An 18,382-nucleotide genomic window follows, 5' to 3' on the forward strand; every position below is an offset into this window, starting at 1 on the left:
CCCTGCCCTACACAGAAGGAAGCCCAGAAGCCCTTTCCGGCCCCCTCTCACCCACCAGCTGCAAATTTTAAACAAGCCCCTGTTGAATTTCAGTTGGTGCTCTTTACTTCTTGTAGAATCACACTCCAGGTGAGCTGTGGGGTGACCAGGGGCTAGCATGTGACCTGTGCTCGCTTCATGAAGACTTGTCCCCGAGGCATAATCTGATTCACCGGATCCTTACTTACAGACTGTAGCAAGACCCAAGCTAGAATCGTGTTTTTCTGATGTCCAGTTCATGTGAGGAAAGACTGTCTAGTTTTCAAAAAGGTACAGAGTGGATTTTATAGATGAAGTCTACCTGCCAAAATTTTGGAGACCAATATTGACTTGACTTGAGGTTTGAAAAATAGTATGCTTAAAATAACAGCAGCAGTAAAAATAAAAGAGAACCTCACTATGCACTCCCATTAATTTCAAAAATTCAAGAACATCATACCTATTCGTGCGGATAATGTTAAAGGATAATATTGAAGGATAATATTAGTGTGGATAATAGTAAGTAAACAAGACAGAAAATAACAAGTGTTGATGAGGTGGTAAAGATACGGGAACCCTTTTGCATTGCTGATGGAAGATAGAAGAGTGCGCTGTTTTGGAATAGCTGTGGAAAATAGTATGACAGGGGCGCCTGGGTGGCGCAGTCAGTTAAGCGCCCGACTTCAGCCAGGTCACGATCTCGCGGTCCGTGAGTTCGAGCCCCGCGTCAGGCTCTGGGCTGATGGCTCGGAGCCTGGAGCCTGTTTCCGATTCTGTGTCTCCCTCTCTCTCTGACCCTCCCCCGTTCATGCTCTGTCTCTCTCTGTCCCAAAAATAAATAAAAAACATTGAAAAAAAAATTAAAAAAAAAAAAAAAAGAAAATAGTATGACAGTTCCCCAAAAATTTAAACATAAAATTACCACCTAATGCAGCAATTCTACTTCTGGATATATTCCCCAAAGAAGCAAAAGCAGGGATTTGAACAGATCTCAACACACCAATGTTCATGGCAACGTTATTTCCAATTGCCAAAAGGTGGAAACAACCCATCCAATCAACAGATAAATTGATAACATAATGTGATATACACATGAAATGGAATATTCTTCAGACTTAAAGTGGAATGAAATTCTGACCCATGCCACAACATGGGTGAACATTGAGCACATTATGGTCAGTGACATAAGCCAGTCACAAAAGGACACATAGTGTATGATTCCACTTATGAGGTATCTGGGGGGGGGGGGGGGGGGGGGGCAGATTCATAGAGACAGAAGGTACAATGGCGGGTCCTGACCCGGAGTGGGGGAGGGGTGGGAGTTAGTGTTTAATGGATACAAAGTTTCAATTGGGATGAAAAATTTCTAGGGAGGGATGGTGGGGACAGCTGTGCATCAATGTCAACATAGTTAATGCCACTGAGCTGTAGACTTGAAAATGGTAAGTTTTATGGTATATATATTTTATCGCCACAATAAAAGTAAAAAACACTGTAAATTAAAAGTTAGAAAACATGTATCATGCACGTAAAAGAACTGGATACCCTGGAAAGCCTTGGAAGGGGCGGTCTCGATTAAGGATGGGACGGAAGTGGTGAAAATCAGTGTTCTGCCTCACGTGATTCCTTTGTAGCCCTCCCCAAATCTTCATCACTTCTACTAAACTCTCCAATGTTTGATGTCCATGATTTTGTTGAAGGAATAAAAAAGACCTCTGCTTTATAGTCAAGGTTAGAGAAGACCAGAAGAAAACAGTCGTCCATGGGAATGGTCAGAAATCTCGGGAAGGATTTTGGATTTCTATAGCTTTTAGAAGCCCTAGGCAATTTATAAGCTCTAGGAAATTCCACCTAGTTTTTCCAGAAGAGAGAATTTCCCAGGTCTTATCTGGATTATAAATGTATTAGCCAAAATCTTATTTTTATAAAAACAGGAAAAAAAACCCAACCCTGATAATGAGTCATTACTTTAGGAAAATAATATTAGTTCCTATTGGACAAAAACTCTCAGTGTTTATATGAGGCATTCGTTTCTCTTAGAGCATCAGGTAACATGAACATTCTTCCCCATAATAAAACACTTGGACATGCTGATGTAAAATATGCGAGGTATGCTGCAGTTAAGACCTCCAATAAGTTGGCCCTATGTGTTCTTATGTGCTAACATCTTTTACATTCCTGTTTATTTTGCACATCTTCATATTTGTCATGCTTGTTTTAAATTCTTGATTCATATGGTTTAATAATTCACTTTCTGGGGCTATATATTGTCCAGTTGGTTATCTTTCTTTTGGAGTCCAGCCCAAAATGGCTTCAGTCCTTCCAGAATATTCGCTTGGTTTTTGGATAGTCTCTAGTATTTCTATTTGCCTTGTGCCCCACAAGGTTCCTCTGGGGGAGGGAAAGGCAGGAGATGATGCCAGTTTGCAATACTAGAAGGATCCAGAAGCCAATGCTTCATATTTCATATATCTTTAGAATATCAGCTGGGCTTCTCTTGTCTGAAATATAATGGCTATGTATCATAGGGTCTCTGGCATCTCTGAAGCAATCTTATATATTCTGTTTGGTTTTTATTTATAATTAAGAATTGATTGGCGGGGCGCCTGGGTAGCTCAGTTGGTTAAGCGTCCAACTTCAGCTCAGGTCACGATCTCACAGTTTGTGAGTTCGGGCCCCGCATCAGGCTCTGTGTTGACAGCTCAGAGCCTGGAGCCTGCTTAGGATTTTGTGTCTCCCTCTCTCTCTGCTCCTCTCCCGCTCTCTCTCTCTCCTCTCTCTCGCAAAAATAAATAAACATTAGAATAAAAAAAAAGAATTGATTGACAATCCAGGAATTTTATCTAATTGAATAAAAACATGCCAGGTATTCCTTAAAGCAGAAAATATATTTTCTTAGTGTGGTTTATACCAATAGTTTATATTTCTATGTATTGGTGTGGAAATTTCTCCCTTTGTACCGTCAGAAATTCCAGAAGACGCATCAGCTGCTCTGATAAAAGGTTTTAATGAGTTTCATGTGCACAAAATTCATAAAAAGCGTTCAGTTAAAGAACATTGCCATCTGGGCTTGAGATAATTTTATCTGGTTTATATCCATGGAGATTCACTCTGGCTGGGATTTTCCACCTCTGGGTGGCATCTGAGAAGGGGTCCCTGGTCATAGCTCATTGGCACTGGAGCTGGTGACCGTCAGTGCCAGATGCAGCTGCACCAAGGATCTCGTCTCAGTGGCACCTGACATGGTGCTTTGCCATGGATTTAGAAAGTCAAGAAATAGATTAGAATAGTCCATAGACTATTGGACTATTGGACTAGTTCAATAGATTAGTCCATATTCACTTTATACATTATACTATTCTTTTAAAAATGTGTTCTTATTTATTTATTTTTTTTGAGAGAGATATCACAAGTGAGCAGTGGAGGGGCAGAGAAAGGGAGAGAGAATCCCAAGCAGGCTCCGTGCTGCCAGCACAGAGCCCAATGTGGGGCTCAAACTCACGAACCGTGAGATCGTGACTTGAGCGGAAATCGAGAGTCAGCCACTTAACCGACTGAGCCACCCAGGCGCCTCTACAAATTGCACTATTTAAAATTTAGCAACACTTGGGGCGCCTGAGTGGCTCAGTCGGTGAAGCGTCTGACTTCAGCTCAGGTCATGACCTCACGGTTTGTAAGTGCCAGCCCCAAATCTGGCTCTGTGCTGACAGCTCAGAGCCTGAAATCTTCACATTCTGTGTCTCCCTCTCTCTCTGCCTCTCGCCCACTCCTGCTCTGTCTCTGTCTCTCTCTCTCTCTCTCTCAAAAATAAACATTTAAAAATAAATAAACAAACAAATACATAAATAAATAAAATTTAGCAACACTTAGGTCAAATGTAAATGTTTAAAGAAATTTATGCTGGCAGTGAACTAAGAAAGTAGCAAGTGGATGGATGTTAACTGGTTTAGGAATTAAACTTTCTCAGATTCTGTTTTCCCAAATTCCTGTTTATTTATTTATATTTTACTGTACATTAATCCAGACTGGCTTGCTTCTCCTTCCTAGCATTCTGTACAGAGGGTTAGAATATTTATTTCCTACTTGGGCATTGAAGAAAGTTTAGAGAAATTTAATCACATGCACATATGCAATCATATGTGGACAAATGGGCATTCTGGTAACAATGAACAGAGGAAAAAATAGCGTTTCTACAAGAGTAAGATTAGAAGAGGAAGAAATAAATTCTCCAGGAGCTCCTGGCTGGCTCAGCAGGTAAAGCAAGAGACCCTTGACCTCGGGGTTGTGGGTTTGATTCCCACATTGGGTGTAGAGATTACTTAAAAATAAAATCTTAAAAAGAAAGAAAGAAATTCTCTAGCAATAGAGTAACAGTGAGTATTGTTTCCTTTATTTTGGGGAAAGCTGATCACCAGACACCTTGCAAAGAGACCTGTCTGAATGGTCTGCCTCGAGCGAGCTGTCTGGGGTCAGCAGAGCAAAAACAACGTCAGTTAATTATTTGTCATCCTAAACTCCTTGGCATTCCATCCGCAATCAGACACAGGCTGTCTCTGGGTGATCTCGGCCATGCTTCCTCCTTAAGCAGCGCCATCTAACTTAGGCTAGGTTTACTGGGAATTTTCTCAAAACCAAAACATTTCCTCCTGCCACCTTTATTTTTATTACAATGTAGTTAGGGCTGTCTTTTGACCTTTTTTTTTTTTTTTTGGTCTGCTGGGGGTGGGGGCAGAAAACAAAAATAGTGCAATAGACAAAGGATGGAATAGTTTCTAATTTATTGACCTTTATCTCTTGTTAAGAGGCAGAGACAGAGCATGAGCAGGGGAGGGGCAGAGAGAGAAAGACATAGAAACCGAAGCAGGCTCCAGGCTCTGAGCTGTCAGCTCAGCGCCCAACGCGGGGCTCGAACTCACAAACCGTGAGATCATGACCTGAGCCCAAGTCGGCTGCTTAACCAACTGAGCCACCCAAGTGCCCCAGAATAGCTTCTAATTTAAACATACCCCAGGACTCACATTACGGTAGAGGCAATCTCTTGATTACTGCCCAGTAGACCACATGGGGGCACTGTGGAACCGCTGGGCAGAGCAGGGGCATAGAGCCAGCTAACTGGGACCAGGAGGGTTAAGGAAAGCCTTGCTTGGAGCTCTTTTCCACTACAAGGCTTAATGCTATCAACACTAATTTGAGGTTGTGCAGTCCCATCAGGGGGCCAAACCCTCAGCTCGGCAGTCATTAGGGAGTCTCTCTGAGCTTTCAAGGGGAAAAAAGTGCAGTGTGGTGCTGGGAGGGGGCAGACTCCTTGCCCTAGCAGGAACAGGTAGAGGAACACCCACCTGAAAGGAAAAGCTGAGGAGCTGTGGACACGCCTGTGGCTTAACCCCAGCTAGCGTAGACCGCCCAGCCCTGCCCTTCATGTGAGGGGCTTTGTGGAACAAAGCAGAGCTCCTGGACCGGCGTAGCCAGGGACCTGGCAAGGGAGGCTCATGGGAACCAGGAGGGATAATGACATCGGAGCAGTGACATTACTGCCTAACCTCCAGTCAGAGAAGGGACGCCCAGATCTTCAGCTCTCTGAGACCCAGAACTCTGAGCGGGGAGAAAGCTGTCAGGTTCTGCCCTCCCCGTTGCAGGCTGTGGGCTGCAGCCTCCATGTGGACCTTTATCTCCTGGGAGCAAGTGTGTCCTTGTCCAGGTAGGACATCTCTCCTCTAAGCATGACAGCACCTAAGTGCGTGGCACCATTGGGCTCCCTCTCGTGTTTGTTCCCCAACCCCTGTGTCCTTCCCTCACAGGCCTAGTGGAGGCTGGAGCCACCCAAACTTCAAGACATCTGATCAAAGCAAGCAGACAGCAAGTGACACTGAGATGTTCTCCTCTCTCTGGGCGCCCCAGTGGATCTTGTTACCCACCGGCCCTGGGTCAGGTCCCAGCTCTCCTTTGCCTATTAGGATGAGTTACAGTGAGCAAAATGACCCTTGCCAGGTTAGCTCTCAGTGTGACATTTGTGTGACCGTCTCTCTGATCTGCACATGAACTTCTCAGAGCCACAGGGCTCGGCACAGCCCTGCAGAGTCACCAGAGTGGCGATGTGGGAGTGGTGACGTCATAGGCAAATACTCCTTTCAGGGAAATGGGAGGTTCAAAGCTTTAGGCTGCTCACCCCCGGGGCCCCCACCCCTGAGTTGGATGATATCTTGGCTTCCCAGTGTTGCCATGGGCTCCAGGCTTCTCTGCTGTGTGGCCCTTTGTCTCCTGGGAGCAGGTGAGTCCTGGGCACCGCGTGGAAGCCTCCGATATGCGTTTGCCACCTGAGTAATACAGGCTTGCTGATGATGGCCGCAGCAGGAGGCATCCTCCCAGCTCTGCCCTCGGCTGCTTTCTCCCTCCTCCCCCGCAGGCCCAGTGGATTCCGGACTCACCCAAACTCCAAGACACCTGGTCAAAGCAAGGGGACAGCAAGTGACGCTGAGTTGTTTCCCTATCTCTGGACACCTGTCTTTGTACTGGTACCAACAGGCCGTGGGCCAGGGCCCCCAGTTACTCATTCAGTATTACAACAGGGAAGAGAGAGGCAGAGGAAACTTCCCGGAACGATTCTCGGCTCAACAGTTCCCTGACTCTCACTCTGAGCTAAACATGAGCTCCTTGGAGCTCACGGATTCGGCCCTCTATCTCTGTGCCAGCAGCCCTAACACAGCCCCACATGATCCACAGCCTACTGAACAAAAATATCCGCCCCCTCCCAGCTCAGGAAGTGGGCTCTTGTCCTGTTAAAGAGACAGGCCTCTCCCAGACGCTTGTTCTGCTGTTTATGTGTGTGACACGTCTTAATGCTCACAGAAATCATGCAAGGTTAAGTATTATTTTACCCGTTTACCTGAGGAGAAGTGGCTTTCCCGGGTCTCAGAGCAAGAAATCAAACTCAGTTCTGTTCCTCAACACCTGTGGTTCTCCCCCGCCCAGAACTGTCCCCTGATCTGGCTTCCCTTCCCAGGTCCACATTAGCAGGACGGGAAAGATCATGCATCCATATGTGATTATCACAACCTCCTCCTGGGAAGAGGAACAGACCCAAACAGTTGTGGGTCCCTTGCTTTGTACAAGATACCGTATCACATAAAATGCAAAATGAAAATCAGTATGTTTCTTGTCTTTGACAGTTTTAGCATCTACAGTATTCAATGCATAATATTCGTCTTGAATATTTGACTATTTCTGTTGGATTCACCTGTCACCCGAGTGTAGGAGAATCACCATACGGCAAGTGCTGGGTACGTGAATGCACGACCACGGTTCAATTCTGCAGCAGGAGAGACTCACAGAGGAAAATAACACTATTACTTACTGACAACCTACTGTATGCCAAATAAAAGTCCTTTATTTGCAAAATTTCAATTAATGATGAGAAAAAAAAAAGCCTAAGAGGCAAATGCAATGACTGCTCTCATTTTAGAGATGAAGGGATTTGCCCTTAAGTTAAAGAACTTGACCATATTGAATATCAGCTGGTGAGGGGCAGATGTGGGACTCAACCGCCCCCCCTTTCTGACTGCCTCCTGAGCGCTGTTTACAACTCTCTGCTATCACGCATATTCGTGGGGACATCTGCCCTCAAAACCAGAATGCTGCTGCCTGTTCTTCTCAGCCTGGGTAGCTCTAATGACATCGTTGACAGAGATCAGTTTACCCGGGAGAAAGGTGTGTGGGAAAGAGTTCCGGCTGGCGCCGTGTGTGCCCGGCTCTAATTCCAACTCCAATACAAGCCGCTCGTCAAGACCAGAACCCACCTTCTTGACATGGTGGGCTGAGAATTTTCACGTAGGAAATGAGACTAATAATATCTATCAGCATCACTCAGAGTACTCCAAAGAAACAAAACAGACTGTGTGTGTGTGTGTGTGTGTGTGTATGTAACGTATTTATTACAGAGAATCAGCTCACACAACTGGGGAGGCCAGTAAGTTCAACATCAGCGAGCTGAGCTGGTCATGCTGGAGACCCAGGAGGAGCTGATGTCCAAGTTCAAAGGCTGTTGAGCATGAAGAGTTGATGTTCCGATTCGCAGGCCAGCAGCTGGACAATTCTCTCTTACCTGGGGTACAATCAGTCTTTCTGTTCTATTCAGGTCATCAGCTGATTGGATGAGGCCCACCTACGTTATGGAAGGCAATCTGCTTTACTCTACTGTCTAAAATGTTACTCTCACCTAATGTTAAAATCTACCTATGTAAATGTTAACCACATCCCAAAACACCCTCTCAGGAACCCCCAGAATGATATTCAACCAAGTGTCTGTGTACCCTGTGGCCCAGCCAAGTTGACACATAAAATTAGCCATCATACTAACTTCTAGGTTTGTATAAAAGATTTAGGGGTGCCTGGGTGGCTCAGGCATTTAAGCATCCAACTTTGGCTCAGGTCACCATCTGACGGTTTGTGAGTTCAAGCCCTGCATCGAGCTCTGTGCTGACAGCTCAGAGCCTGCAGCCTGCTTCAGATTCTGCGTCTTCCTCTCTTTCTGCCCTTCCTCCAGTCTCTCTCCCTCTCTCTCTCCCTCCCTCTCTCTCTCTCTCTCTCTCTCTCTCAAATAAATAAACATTTAAAAATATTTTTAAACCACTAATAAAATTTAATAAGCCAAAGTACCTAGCACATAATAAGAATCTGGATATATTGATTCCTTGTGCTAATCTCTGACAGCTTTTTCCACCATTTCCTATGTGCAAAGGTAGATATGGACACATTTTACCTAAAACTCCTATAGCTGTCACAGAAATGGTAATATTTATGCCTGATGATTCATTTTGAAATTATCTAGAGCATGTAACATACATCCTTTCTCAGCCATTTTAAAATAAACTTTGTTGACATAAGAATTATATACAATAAACATTCCACACTTTAAATGAACAGAGCAATGGTTTTCTTTTGCAATTTATATGTATGTACCCATGTAATACACACCCTACTAAGATACAGAACATTTCTATCGCCCAGAAAGTCCCCTCATGCTCCTTTCAAACACCTCTCTCCATCTCTGACAAATTAGTGATATGATTTCTATTGCTATAGATTAATTTTGCTTAGGCATCTTTTTAATAGGCATTTCAAGTCTCTACCCATTACAATAATTCACAGATAAATATTCAAGAGAGTGAGGTGCTTCTAGAAAGTTCTATGAATAAGGAGTGCTTGAAATCATGTGAGATACCTGATCCATGTCAGGGACAATTCTATCTGGAGACAGATGGTTTGATAAAAGGATCACCGAAAGCTCTTTCTAGCTGTTTGCAGCTGTTTCTATAAAATTTACTTATTTGAATTCATTTCTTTTTTCATGTGCCCCTTCATTCAAATTATTTTATAATAAAGTGTTGACACAAATTCATCATCTCCAAGGACATTATTTTGAGTTCCTGTCAGATGCATACATAGCTGGGTTTCATGTTCACACACTGTGTGCTGGGGCTGAGCAGACCACGGGCAACTGTGGCTTTGTTGAGAGGTCATTCCATGTTGGAAGAAGGGTCCCCTTTGTCTGGACCCAGTGCCGAACCCTCAAAACAAAAGCGTTGGACTGGAAGATCCCCCTTTCCATTCTGGCCTGCCACCATTCTGCACTGCGTGTTCTTCTGTCTCCTGGACCAGTGACGTCCCAGGCACAGACGCGAAACCCGCTCACAGGTTTGCATGGCCTCAATTCAAGGCTTGACATTGTGGTTATAACATCAGGCTCCCCTTGGGTTCCAGCTTTAATGCCTGTGTCCTTCTCAAGGCCCCAGAGATGCTGATTCACTGAGCCTCCAGACATGTGGCCATGCTAAAGGGAAACCAGCAGACAGGAAGGTGACCACAGACAGGAAACACAAAATTATATACCCAGGACCAGCTACATAATTTGCAGAGCTCATGGTTCAGATATTATTAAGAATTTGAAGATCACAACAGCAGAGCACTGAAGCCGGGGTGTGGGGTCTTTCTAAGTGGGGGACTGTGGGCAACACGATCGTTTCTGAGCTCCGCTGTCCTTATTACTTAATTAATGCCAGCCGTTCTCCACAAGAAGCTATTCCCCGTGGAATGCATGTCTCAGATGAAAATAACAGAGCATTTTTCACTTACCCTGGAGGCGGCCACTTCCCCACAGTCCCTCACACACGTGAATACCTCTGTGCTAACACATCATCGGCACCACTGAGTAGCCATCGTCCTGCCACGAGGAAAGGTCACTCACAGGTGCGACGTGTTTCTGCTTGCCGCTGTCTCAGCCCAAACGAGGGAGGTGGGTGCTCTGCCACCTTTGGCAGGTGTCCTGACTCGGTAAGAAACAGAGCAAAACGGTTCCCCAAGAGTTGATGAGCCGGCCCTTGAGGTTTGGAAACCCAGTATCAGGAGAATTGTCGCCGGAAGGATGTTAACAGGACGCTGGTTAATTAAGCAAAGCGGAAACGGATACTTGGAGGAGGAGTTGGGACGCACAAGTCATAAAAGGCATCAGGAAGCCCTTAATGATTTTTCCCCAATTCAGCACTACAGAAAGACACAGACACACACAACCAGTGCATCGATGAAGAATTCTATCACGGGAGGAAAACATTACATAAGGTTACAAACTGTTTCGTAAAAAAGTGAAGGCTTGTGTCAGTTCAGACAAGTCCTTTCTTCCCATCCTAAGCTGTTCACGTGTACGTGGAGCTTTTTATCTGACCCTCTGGGGAAGGGCTGCGGCCCCCTGCGAGGGTTGGCTCGGCCCAGGCAGGAAGAGTGACGTCTCAGAACGACTCCCTTGAGAGCCTCCTTCCCCGTCCCTCAGCACACATTCCCAGAAGAGCCCTCCGTCCACCCTGCCCCTGCCATGAGCCTCGGCCTCCTGTGCTGTGTGGCCCTGGGTCTCCTGCAGGCAGGCGAGTCCTGAGCAGCGTCCCTTTCCTGAGTGCAAATCTCAAGGTCCCCGCTCTAAGCCTCTCTGTGGTGTCTGTGGCATCAGCTTTGTCTCCTTCTCCACAGGGCCCGTGAATGCTGGCATCACTCAGACCCCCAGATTCCAGATCCTGGGGACAGGACAGAACATGACGCTGAGATGTGAACAGGACAAGGACCACGACTACATGTCCTGGTATCGACAAGACCCTGGACATGGGCTGCGGCTGATCCATTACTCCGTCAGTGCTGGTATCACCGAGAGAGGAGAAATCTCCAACGGATACAACGTCTCTAGGTCAAATACAAAGAACTTCCCTCTCACGCTGGCGTCTGCAACTCCCTCCCAGACATCTGTGTACTTCTGTGCCAGCAGTGATGGCACAGCGCCGCACAGCTGTCTCCTCTCTGCACAAAAAAAGGCAGGGGGAGGGCCTGCACCCCGGGACTCAGCAGAGCCCTCGGCACACTCCCAGCACCCCCCCCAACCCGAGCCCCAGAGCCCCGAGGGGCCCAAGCGCCCAGAGTGAACCTCGGTGTGGGCTGAGGTCCGTCTGCAAGGCACTGACAGCCTGGCCTGGACCTGACCAGACCTCAGGCGGCTGTGTCTCCACCTCTGGTCTGTCTGTGCTCTGAGCCGCCTGGCTGGCTGCGAAGGTGCTTCCCCAGCTCTGACTGTTTTACCCCCTGCCTAAGTCTGACGCTTCCGGGATGGAAATTGTTTGCACTGGGTAAACAACACAATGTGTTATTAACAATGTGTTATGAAATCAGATCTAACTAGACGCCCCCCTCCTTGTCTCCCCCTGGCACCTCAGTGCATTGCTCTCCGATGCCCGGGTATGAACCCTGCTCCCCCCCAGCCTTTCCATAGGGGCAGCCCCAACAAGGCCCTGCTGGGTCTGTCCTCTAGCTGCCTCCGGGCCCAGCTCGCACAGCTCGCTGGCCCTCGGCTCTGGCCACACTGCTAGGCCCTCAATTCTGCCATGTCCCTTCCCATCTCAGGGACATCCAGGGCTAGTTCCTCTGCACTGGGCATGAGTCCTTCCTTCTTGCAATGGCTGACGCCCACTCATGTTCCTGTTCAAGGTCACCCTGGGTGGCCTGCCCTTTCTGGGCACACCTGTTTCCAGGGGAATGGCGGACACAGCTGGTGTATCTCTGTTCTAGATTTTCCAGACTTTTCTCTCAATCGGTTTTAAAGTACTGGTATCATAAGGACAAACTTCTCTGACAACCGTACATCGAAGGCTGAGCTGCTTCAGACTCTGTATCTCCCTCTCTCTCTGCCCCTCCCCTGCTCACACTCTCTCTCTCTCTCAAAAATAAATATTAGAAAAAAAATTAAAAATAAATAAATAAATTTCAAAAACAGAAAGGAGGTTACAAATACTTATTTAGTCATCCAAGTATATTACAACATAAATCCTTCTCCCTGAGGTTGAGGGGATGGACAGAGAGGGTGATGTCACTAAGCCAACTCCCTTGTGTGGATGAGGGGCCTCCCTCCTCCTCCGCTCGTGCTCAGGAGAACCTGATGTGGTGAACATCCTAGCCCTGTCCTGACCCTGCCATGGGCACCAGACTCCTCTGCTGCGTGGCCCTCTGTCTCCTGGGGGCAGGTGAGTCCTCAGAAAACCGAGTGAGCGCATGTGTGTGAGCGTGAGGGATAAATACATGCAACGATTGCAGTCAATTTCCTCCTCGCCGTTCCCAACTTTGTCTCCACAGGTCACACAGGAGCTGGTGTCCTCCAGTCCCCCCGGCACAAGGTCACAAAGAGGGGCCGGGACGTGGACCTCAGGTGTGACCCAATTTCTGGTCATGTTGGCCTCTACTGGTACCGACAGGCCGTGGGACGAGGCCCGGAGTTTCTCATTTCCTTCCGAAACAAGGACAAAGTAGACTCCTCGGGGATGCCCAGCAACGATCGGTTCCAGGTGGACAGGCCCGAGGGGTCCTACTCCATTCTGCAGATCCAGCGTGCAGAGCCGGGGGACTCAGCTGTGTACCTGTGTGCCAGCAGCCCTACCACAGTGGGGCACAGCCACCTCCTTCCTCTTCACCAACCTCAGACTTCTCTCTCCCTGCACCTGAAGACCGTAAATAGGCTGTTCCTATTCATCGTTCCCCAATCACAAGAAGTAGATTTGGATATCAGCTCTCAGCTGTCCTTGGGTAGAAAAAGACACTAAACTCCTGAAGGGAATGTAAATGAGGGTGGATCAAATAATTATGGCCCATAGGGTTGCAAGACTCCCAGGGCTGGCTCCGGGCTCCAAGGCCAGGACTGAACAACAGGGACACAGTGGTCCTTCTGCAAGACCCGAGGCTTTCCGTGTAGTGGGCGGTGCCTCCTTCTCTCCATCTGGGAAGTTTGTGTCATTCTTGACATATTCTTACTTCTTTTTTTTTTCATTATTAATTATTTATTTTGAGAGAAAGAGAGAGAGAGACCATGGAGGGGCAGAGAACGAGGGAGAGGCAGAATGCAAAGCAAGCCCCAGGCTGCCAGCGCAGGGTCCAATGTGGGGCTCAAACCCACAAGCTGTGAGATCACGATCCGAGCCGAAATTAATAGTCAGACGTCCAACTGACTGAGTCACACAGGCACCCCCATATTCTTACTTCTAAAGCCTCTCTGTCCCTGAACTTTGGAAGCTTGAGCAACACAGGAGCAAGTCTGTCTTCCTGTATGAAGCCAGGTCTTTACTGCTTTCGTGGTGGTGATGGGACAAGAAGGATCATAACGACAAGACGTCCCATCCTCTGCCCAGTTTGGACAAGCCATTTTCTCTCTCTGTCGTCATTTTCCCACGTGTGCGGTCCTAGTAGTGAGAGTGCAGCACATTTGAACAGCTTCCCCAGGCTCGCCTCGACGCCCTGAGTGAATCCAATTTTTAGAGACGCAGTGTTTTCTTTGATTCACTGTCCTTTTCATTTGAAAAAAAAATTCCCTTGAATTCTTTGATTCAAGAAGACAGGATATTTTCTTGATAATAATGCCCCTATTTCCTTTTTACTTATTTTATTTGCTGCATTATATATCATGATATGTTACTTGTTATAAATATAAATAATTATGCAGTTATAACATCTTCCACTCACCTGCCGGTGAAGCTATGGTTTGTATCTATGAAGTCAAAAGCCATGGTCAGAGCTCATAGAATCATGGAACATGAGTTTCTGGGTGTCCTAAGAGATAGTCCAGGACCCTGAGTCTGGGGTAGACTGTCATAGACTCAGCAATGATGGAGGTGCCCTGAGCCTTTCACAGCTGGTAAGGGAGTTACAATCATCCCAAATCCACTTATCAGAAACTGTGGTGTCTCAGGACACGAGATTTGTTTCCCCAGAGAATGGGTGTTCTTGGAAGAGAGTTTTCCTGGTCTTTTTTTTTTTTTTTCATTTTTATTTATTTATTTTGAAAGAGGGAGAAAGAGAGAGAGAGGGAGAGAAGGGCATACAAATGGGGAGGGGCAGAGAGAGAGGGAGAGAGAATCCCAAGCAGGCTCCACACCGTCAGAGCAGATCCCGATGCGGGGCTCGATCTCACAAAAACGTGAGATCATGACCTGAGCTGGAATGAAGAGTCCAATGCTCAACCATCTGAGCCACCCGGGCACCTCAATCCTGGTTTTATTTATTTATTTATTTTTTTCAACGTTTTTTATTTATTTTTGGGACAGAGAGAGACAGAGCATGAACGGGGGAGGGGCAGAGAGAGAGGGAGACACAGAATCGGAAACAGGCTCCAGGCTCCGAGCCATCAGCCCAGAGCCTGACGCGGGGCTCGAACTCACGGACCGCGAGATCGTGACCTGGCTGAAGTCGGACGCCCAACCGACTGCGCCACCCAGGCGCCCCAATCCTGGTTTTATTTTAATGTGGCATCAGCAAAGCACTGCTCAGTCTGCTTCCCTGTGTCTCCAGAAGTGAGCCAGGCTAGGGCCCAACTGGGAATCCCTTATCCTTGGAAGGCCATGCCAGAGACTTCCTTCCCAGGCCCTGTTTCCAACTGTGCCACCATTCTCCACGTGGCCCTGGCAGTCCCATCTTCCCTCCTTGCTGCCTAAATCAGGACACACACATTGCACAAGCTCTCCATTGAGTGTCGCCTGTCCCTGGCTCACCTTGATTCCGTTCATCCTTATTTTCCCACTAGACGCTGTATCCTCCATGATTGCCTGTTGTCTTGTAAGATGTTCCATATTTTTCTTATATTTCAATTTTACTTTTTATTTGCACACACGGGACCCCATTGTGAAGGTAGTCTCGTTATATTCCTAGTCCTCAGCTGATCTGTATTTTGGAGGTACGGTTGGTTGATTGCCCCCTTGGTGGTGGAAGAGGGGCGTTTTTGTTTACTTTTAGTAACAGAGATAAACGAGCCTTCTTATATTTCATCTCCCATACTTTTCTTCCTATTTTAGACTAAATACTATTTTCTTCCATTCCTCCCATTTTGTCCCTCTCCGTCTCAGGAGATAGTTTTAAGGGAGAAGATTTTGGTTGGACTCTCGCTGCCAGATGTGTGACAGCAGTTAAGTAGAATGAGGGTGGGAGATTAAGCATGGCATCTCAAAGGAGTAGAGTCAAGGTTCGGATTGGTGTTGGGATTAGGGTTTAAAGAAGTTGAGCATAAAATTTGCAGGATGCTGGGGTTCCTGGCTGGCTCAGTCAGTTGAGGGTCCAACTTCAGCTCAGGTCATGATCTCACAATTCATGGGTTCAAGCCCCATGTTGGGCTCTGCGCTGACAGCTTGGAGCCTGGAGCCTGCTTCACATTCGTGTCTCCCTCTCTCCGCCCCTCCCTCGCTCGTGCTCTGTCTCTCCCTCTCTCTCTCTCAAGAGTAAATAAACATTAAAAAATGTTTTTATTTAAAAAGTTTGCAAGACACTACTTCTGGAATATTCTCCCCGTTGACTATGCAGACACTTCCCAGCTTCCCTTGGGCCATTGCAGAAGAAACAATGAGGCAACTTCAGTTACTGGCCACAAGATGGCACTGTGATGCCACTGAGATCTGAGGGGTTCGGAAAAGACTGGGAGAGCAGCCTGGGGAGGGAGAGGGTTAAGAAAAACAGGCGTGGATCCAATACCAGGCAGATGTTGAAGTTTTCCGTTATTGCTAGGCTACCTACAGCTATGGAAGAGGTGGGAGGTCCCTCTAAACTTTAATGAGCTCCACAGTTGAAGGATTTGGATGAGGCAGGCTTGATGTCAGGGGCAGGTGCAGACAGAGGAGCAACTGTCTCAGAGGAGTATGGGAAACCAAGGGGGTGGGTGCACCCTAAACTCAGTGCACCGTGGCCACACCCCGTTGCCCCTGCAGGCCTTGCTAAGCAACGTCTACGTGAGGAGTAGCTGACCCCTCCTGAGCCAAGTCAGAAGGGACCCTGGGCCAGGCAGAGTTGGAGAGGTGGGAGGCGGTGACATCCCAGGCAGACCCGTTTGTCCACTGAAGAGCTTCCAAGCTCGCTCTCCCAGTCCTGCGGATGACCGCATTTAGTTGGGACAGCACCCTTCTCACCCTGCCCCTGCCATGAGCCTCAACCTCTTTTGTGTGACTCTTGGTCTCCTGGGAGCAGGTGGGTTCTGGACTCAGCTGGAACCCCGAGCCATGATTTTGCCAAGTCCCAGCTCCAAGCCTTTCCCTTTGTTTTGCAGATTCAGATCACGCCTTCAGCCTTGCCTCGACCCTCTGTCTCCCCCTCCCGCAGGCCCCGTGGTTGCTGCAATCACCCAGACGCCAAGACACCATATTATACAAACAGGAACCAGGATGATCCTGGAATGTACTCAGGATGAGAACCATTTTGCAATGCACCGGTATCGACAAGACCCAGGACAGGGGCTGAAGCTGATCCATTATTCAAGTAGTACGGGCAGCTCTGTCAAAGGGGGTGTCCCAGAAGGGGTACAGGGTCTCCCGAGGGAAGAAGGAGCATTTCTCTCTGACCCTGGAGGCTGCCGGCACCAACCAGACCTCTCTGTACCTCTGTGCCAGCAGTGAGTCCACAGCACTGCATGGCCAGCTGCTCTCTGCACAAAAAGTTCAGCCGGAGGCATGAAGGATACTCCTGCCTGAGGCCTTGCCTCAAGAGGGGAAATAACAGCCCTTACTGAGGCTTTCGAGGCTTTCGCTGACTTCCCAGCGATGGGATCTCAGGCCGAGGGGCCTTCTTCCAGGGACACTTGGTGTGAACTGAGGTCCATCACTACAGGAGGGGGGGTGTGTAAGTAGAAGCAAATAGCACCTAATGTTATTCCACTCGATCTGGAATATTCTGGTAATTGAGTCAAGCACAGAAACAGTAGCATCTAACATGAAATGTGTGTTTCACTTTCTTTTCAATGGAGAGGAACAAAGCAGAAAGCAGCTAAGCAGGCTGAAACTCCCTGGATGGTCTGGGATTCTCCAGATCTAAAACTACTACATAAAATCTCGGGCTTCAAAAACACTGCATACCCTGCAAAAATTCTCTGGAGGAAAAAAAAATTGTTAATAACAATTTATAAAACACATAAGGGGAAATTTCCCGCTCAGGGGAAATGTGAAAGGCTTTAAACAGCAGCGTTACAGCCAAAGAGACTACAAACTAAGTTTCTGTCTGTGGTTGTCGCCTAGTGTTCTGAACCTTCTGGGGCTCGGGAAGGTTCGAATTCTTAAGGAAGGAACCGAGTTCTTACCATCTCTTTGGTTTACACTGAAATCCACAAGCTCCTCAGGGTTTCTCTTGTAAAATATTACAAAATGATATTGGGCAATCATCTTATTCTCCCCACAGTCCATTTCCCTCCTTGGGTCCCTGTAAGTAAAAGTCCGAACCCAGGAACGATGTGGCCTGGCTTGGCATCCATTAACTCCCAAAGTGGACAGTCCATGGTTGGGTTTTACAGGAAGTGCAGACCGCATGAGGGTGTGGTCCTGCACTGCCCTTGTCCACTCTGGACAAGGTGACTGTACCTGTGATTTGCTGCAGGCTCACCCACGACGTGCTCACAGAGAGGGGAGAAGGCTGCTTGCCTGGCAAAAAATTAACTCACTGATGGGACAATCTGCTGAAAGCTGAAATGAAATGCTGGGTGGCAAAACTAACAAATGACCAATTTCCCAAACTATGGGGCTTACAGCACTTTAGGGTTCGTGGAATTTCTAAAGCGTTGGAGGATATTTTTTTAAGTTTTTGACCCTCGAAATCTCAGTCATTGATCCTCAGCTGTTTCTTAACAAACTTGTTAGTCAGGCTTATTTTGATGCCAAATTTGGAGGCTTATATATTTCATTCTTGGAGAACTTCTAACATTTTCAGTATTTCATGTATGTGAGTGGTCTTGTCTTCTCTTATTTGCGTGTGATTTATTTCCAAATCGGACTATGTGGAATGCAAGCATAAAATTGTGTAGGTCTCCCACCTTTTATGAAAGTTACTT

General features: G+C 47.3%; 2 gene segments (V, D, J or C); both read left to right on the forward strand.

The window, feature by feature from the left end:
* Positions 1–10,854: 10,854 nt before the first annotated feature.
* On the forward strand, positions 10,855–12,247 carry LOC125930226 (T cell receptor beta variable 6-5-like). The segment is given in 2 exon segments: positions 10,855–10,928; positions 11,032–12,247. Coding segments are annotated over 2 exon segments (492 nt in total).
* Positions 12,248–12,415: 168 nt separating this feature from the next.
* Positions 12,416–16,316, forward strand: LOC125930482 (T cell receptor beta variable 7-8-like). The segment is given in 3 exon segments: positions 12,416–12,566; positions 12,676–12,980; positions 16,281–16,316. Coding segments are annotated over 3 exon segments (390 nt in total).
* Positions 16,317–18,382: the final 2,066 nt, after the last annotated feature.

The sequence above is a fragment of the Panthera uncia genome, chromosome A2 (assembly GCF_023721935.1).
Source record: "Panthera uncia isolate 11264 chromosome A2, Puncia_PCG_1.0, whole genome shotgun sequence".
NCBI classification, from domain to species: Eukaryota; Metazoa; Chordata; class Mammalia; order Carnivora; family Felidae; genus Panthera; species Panthera uncia.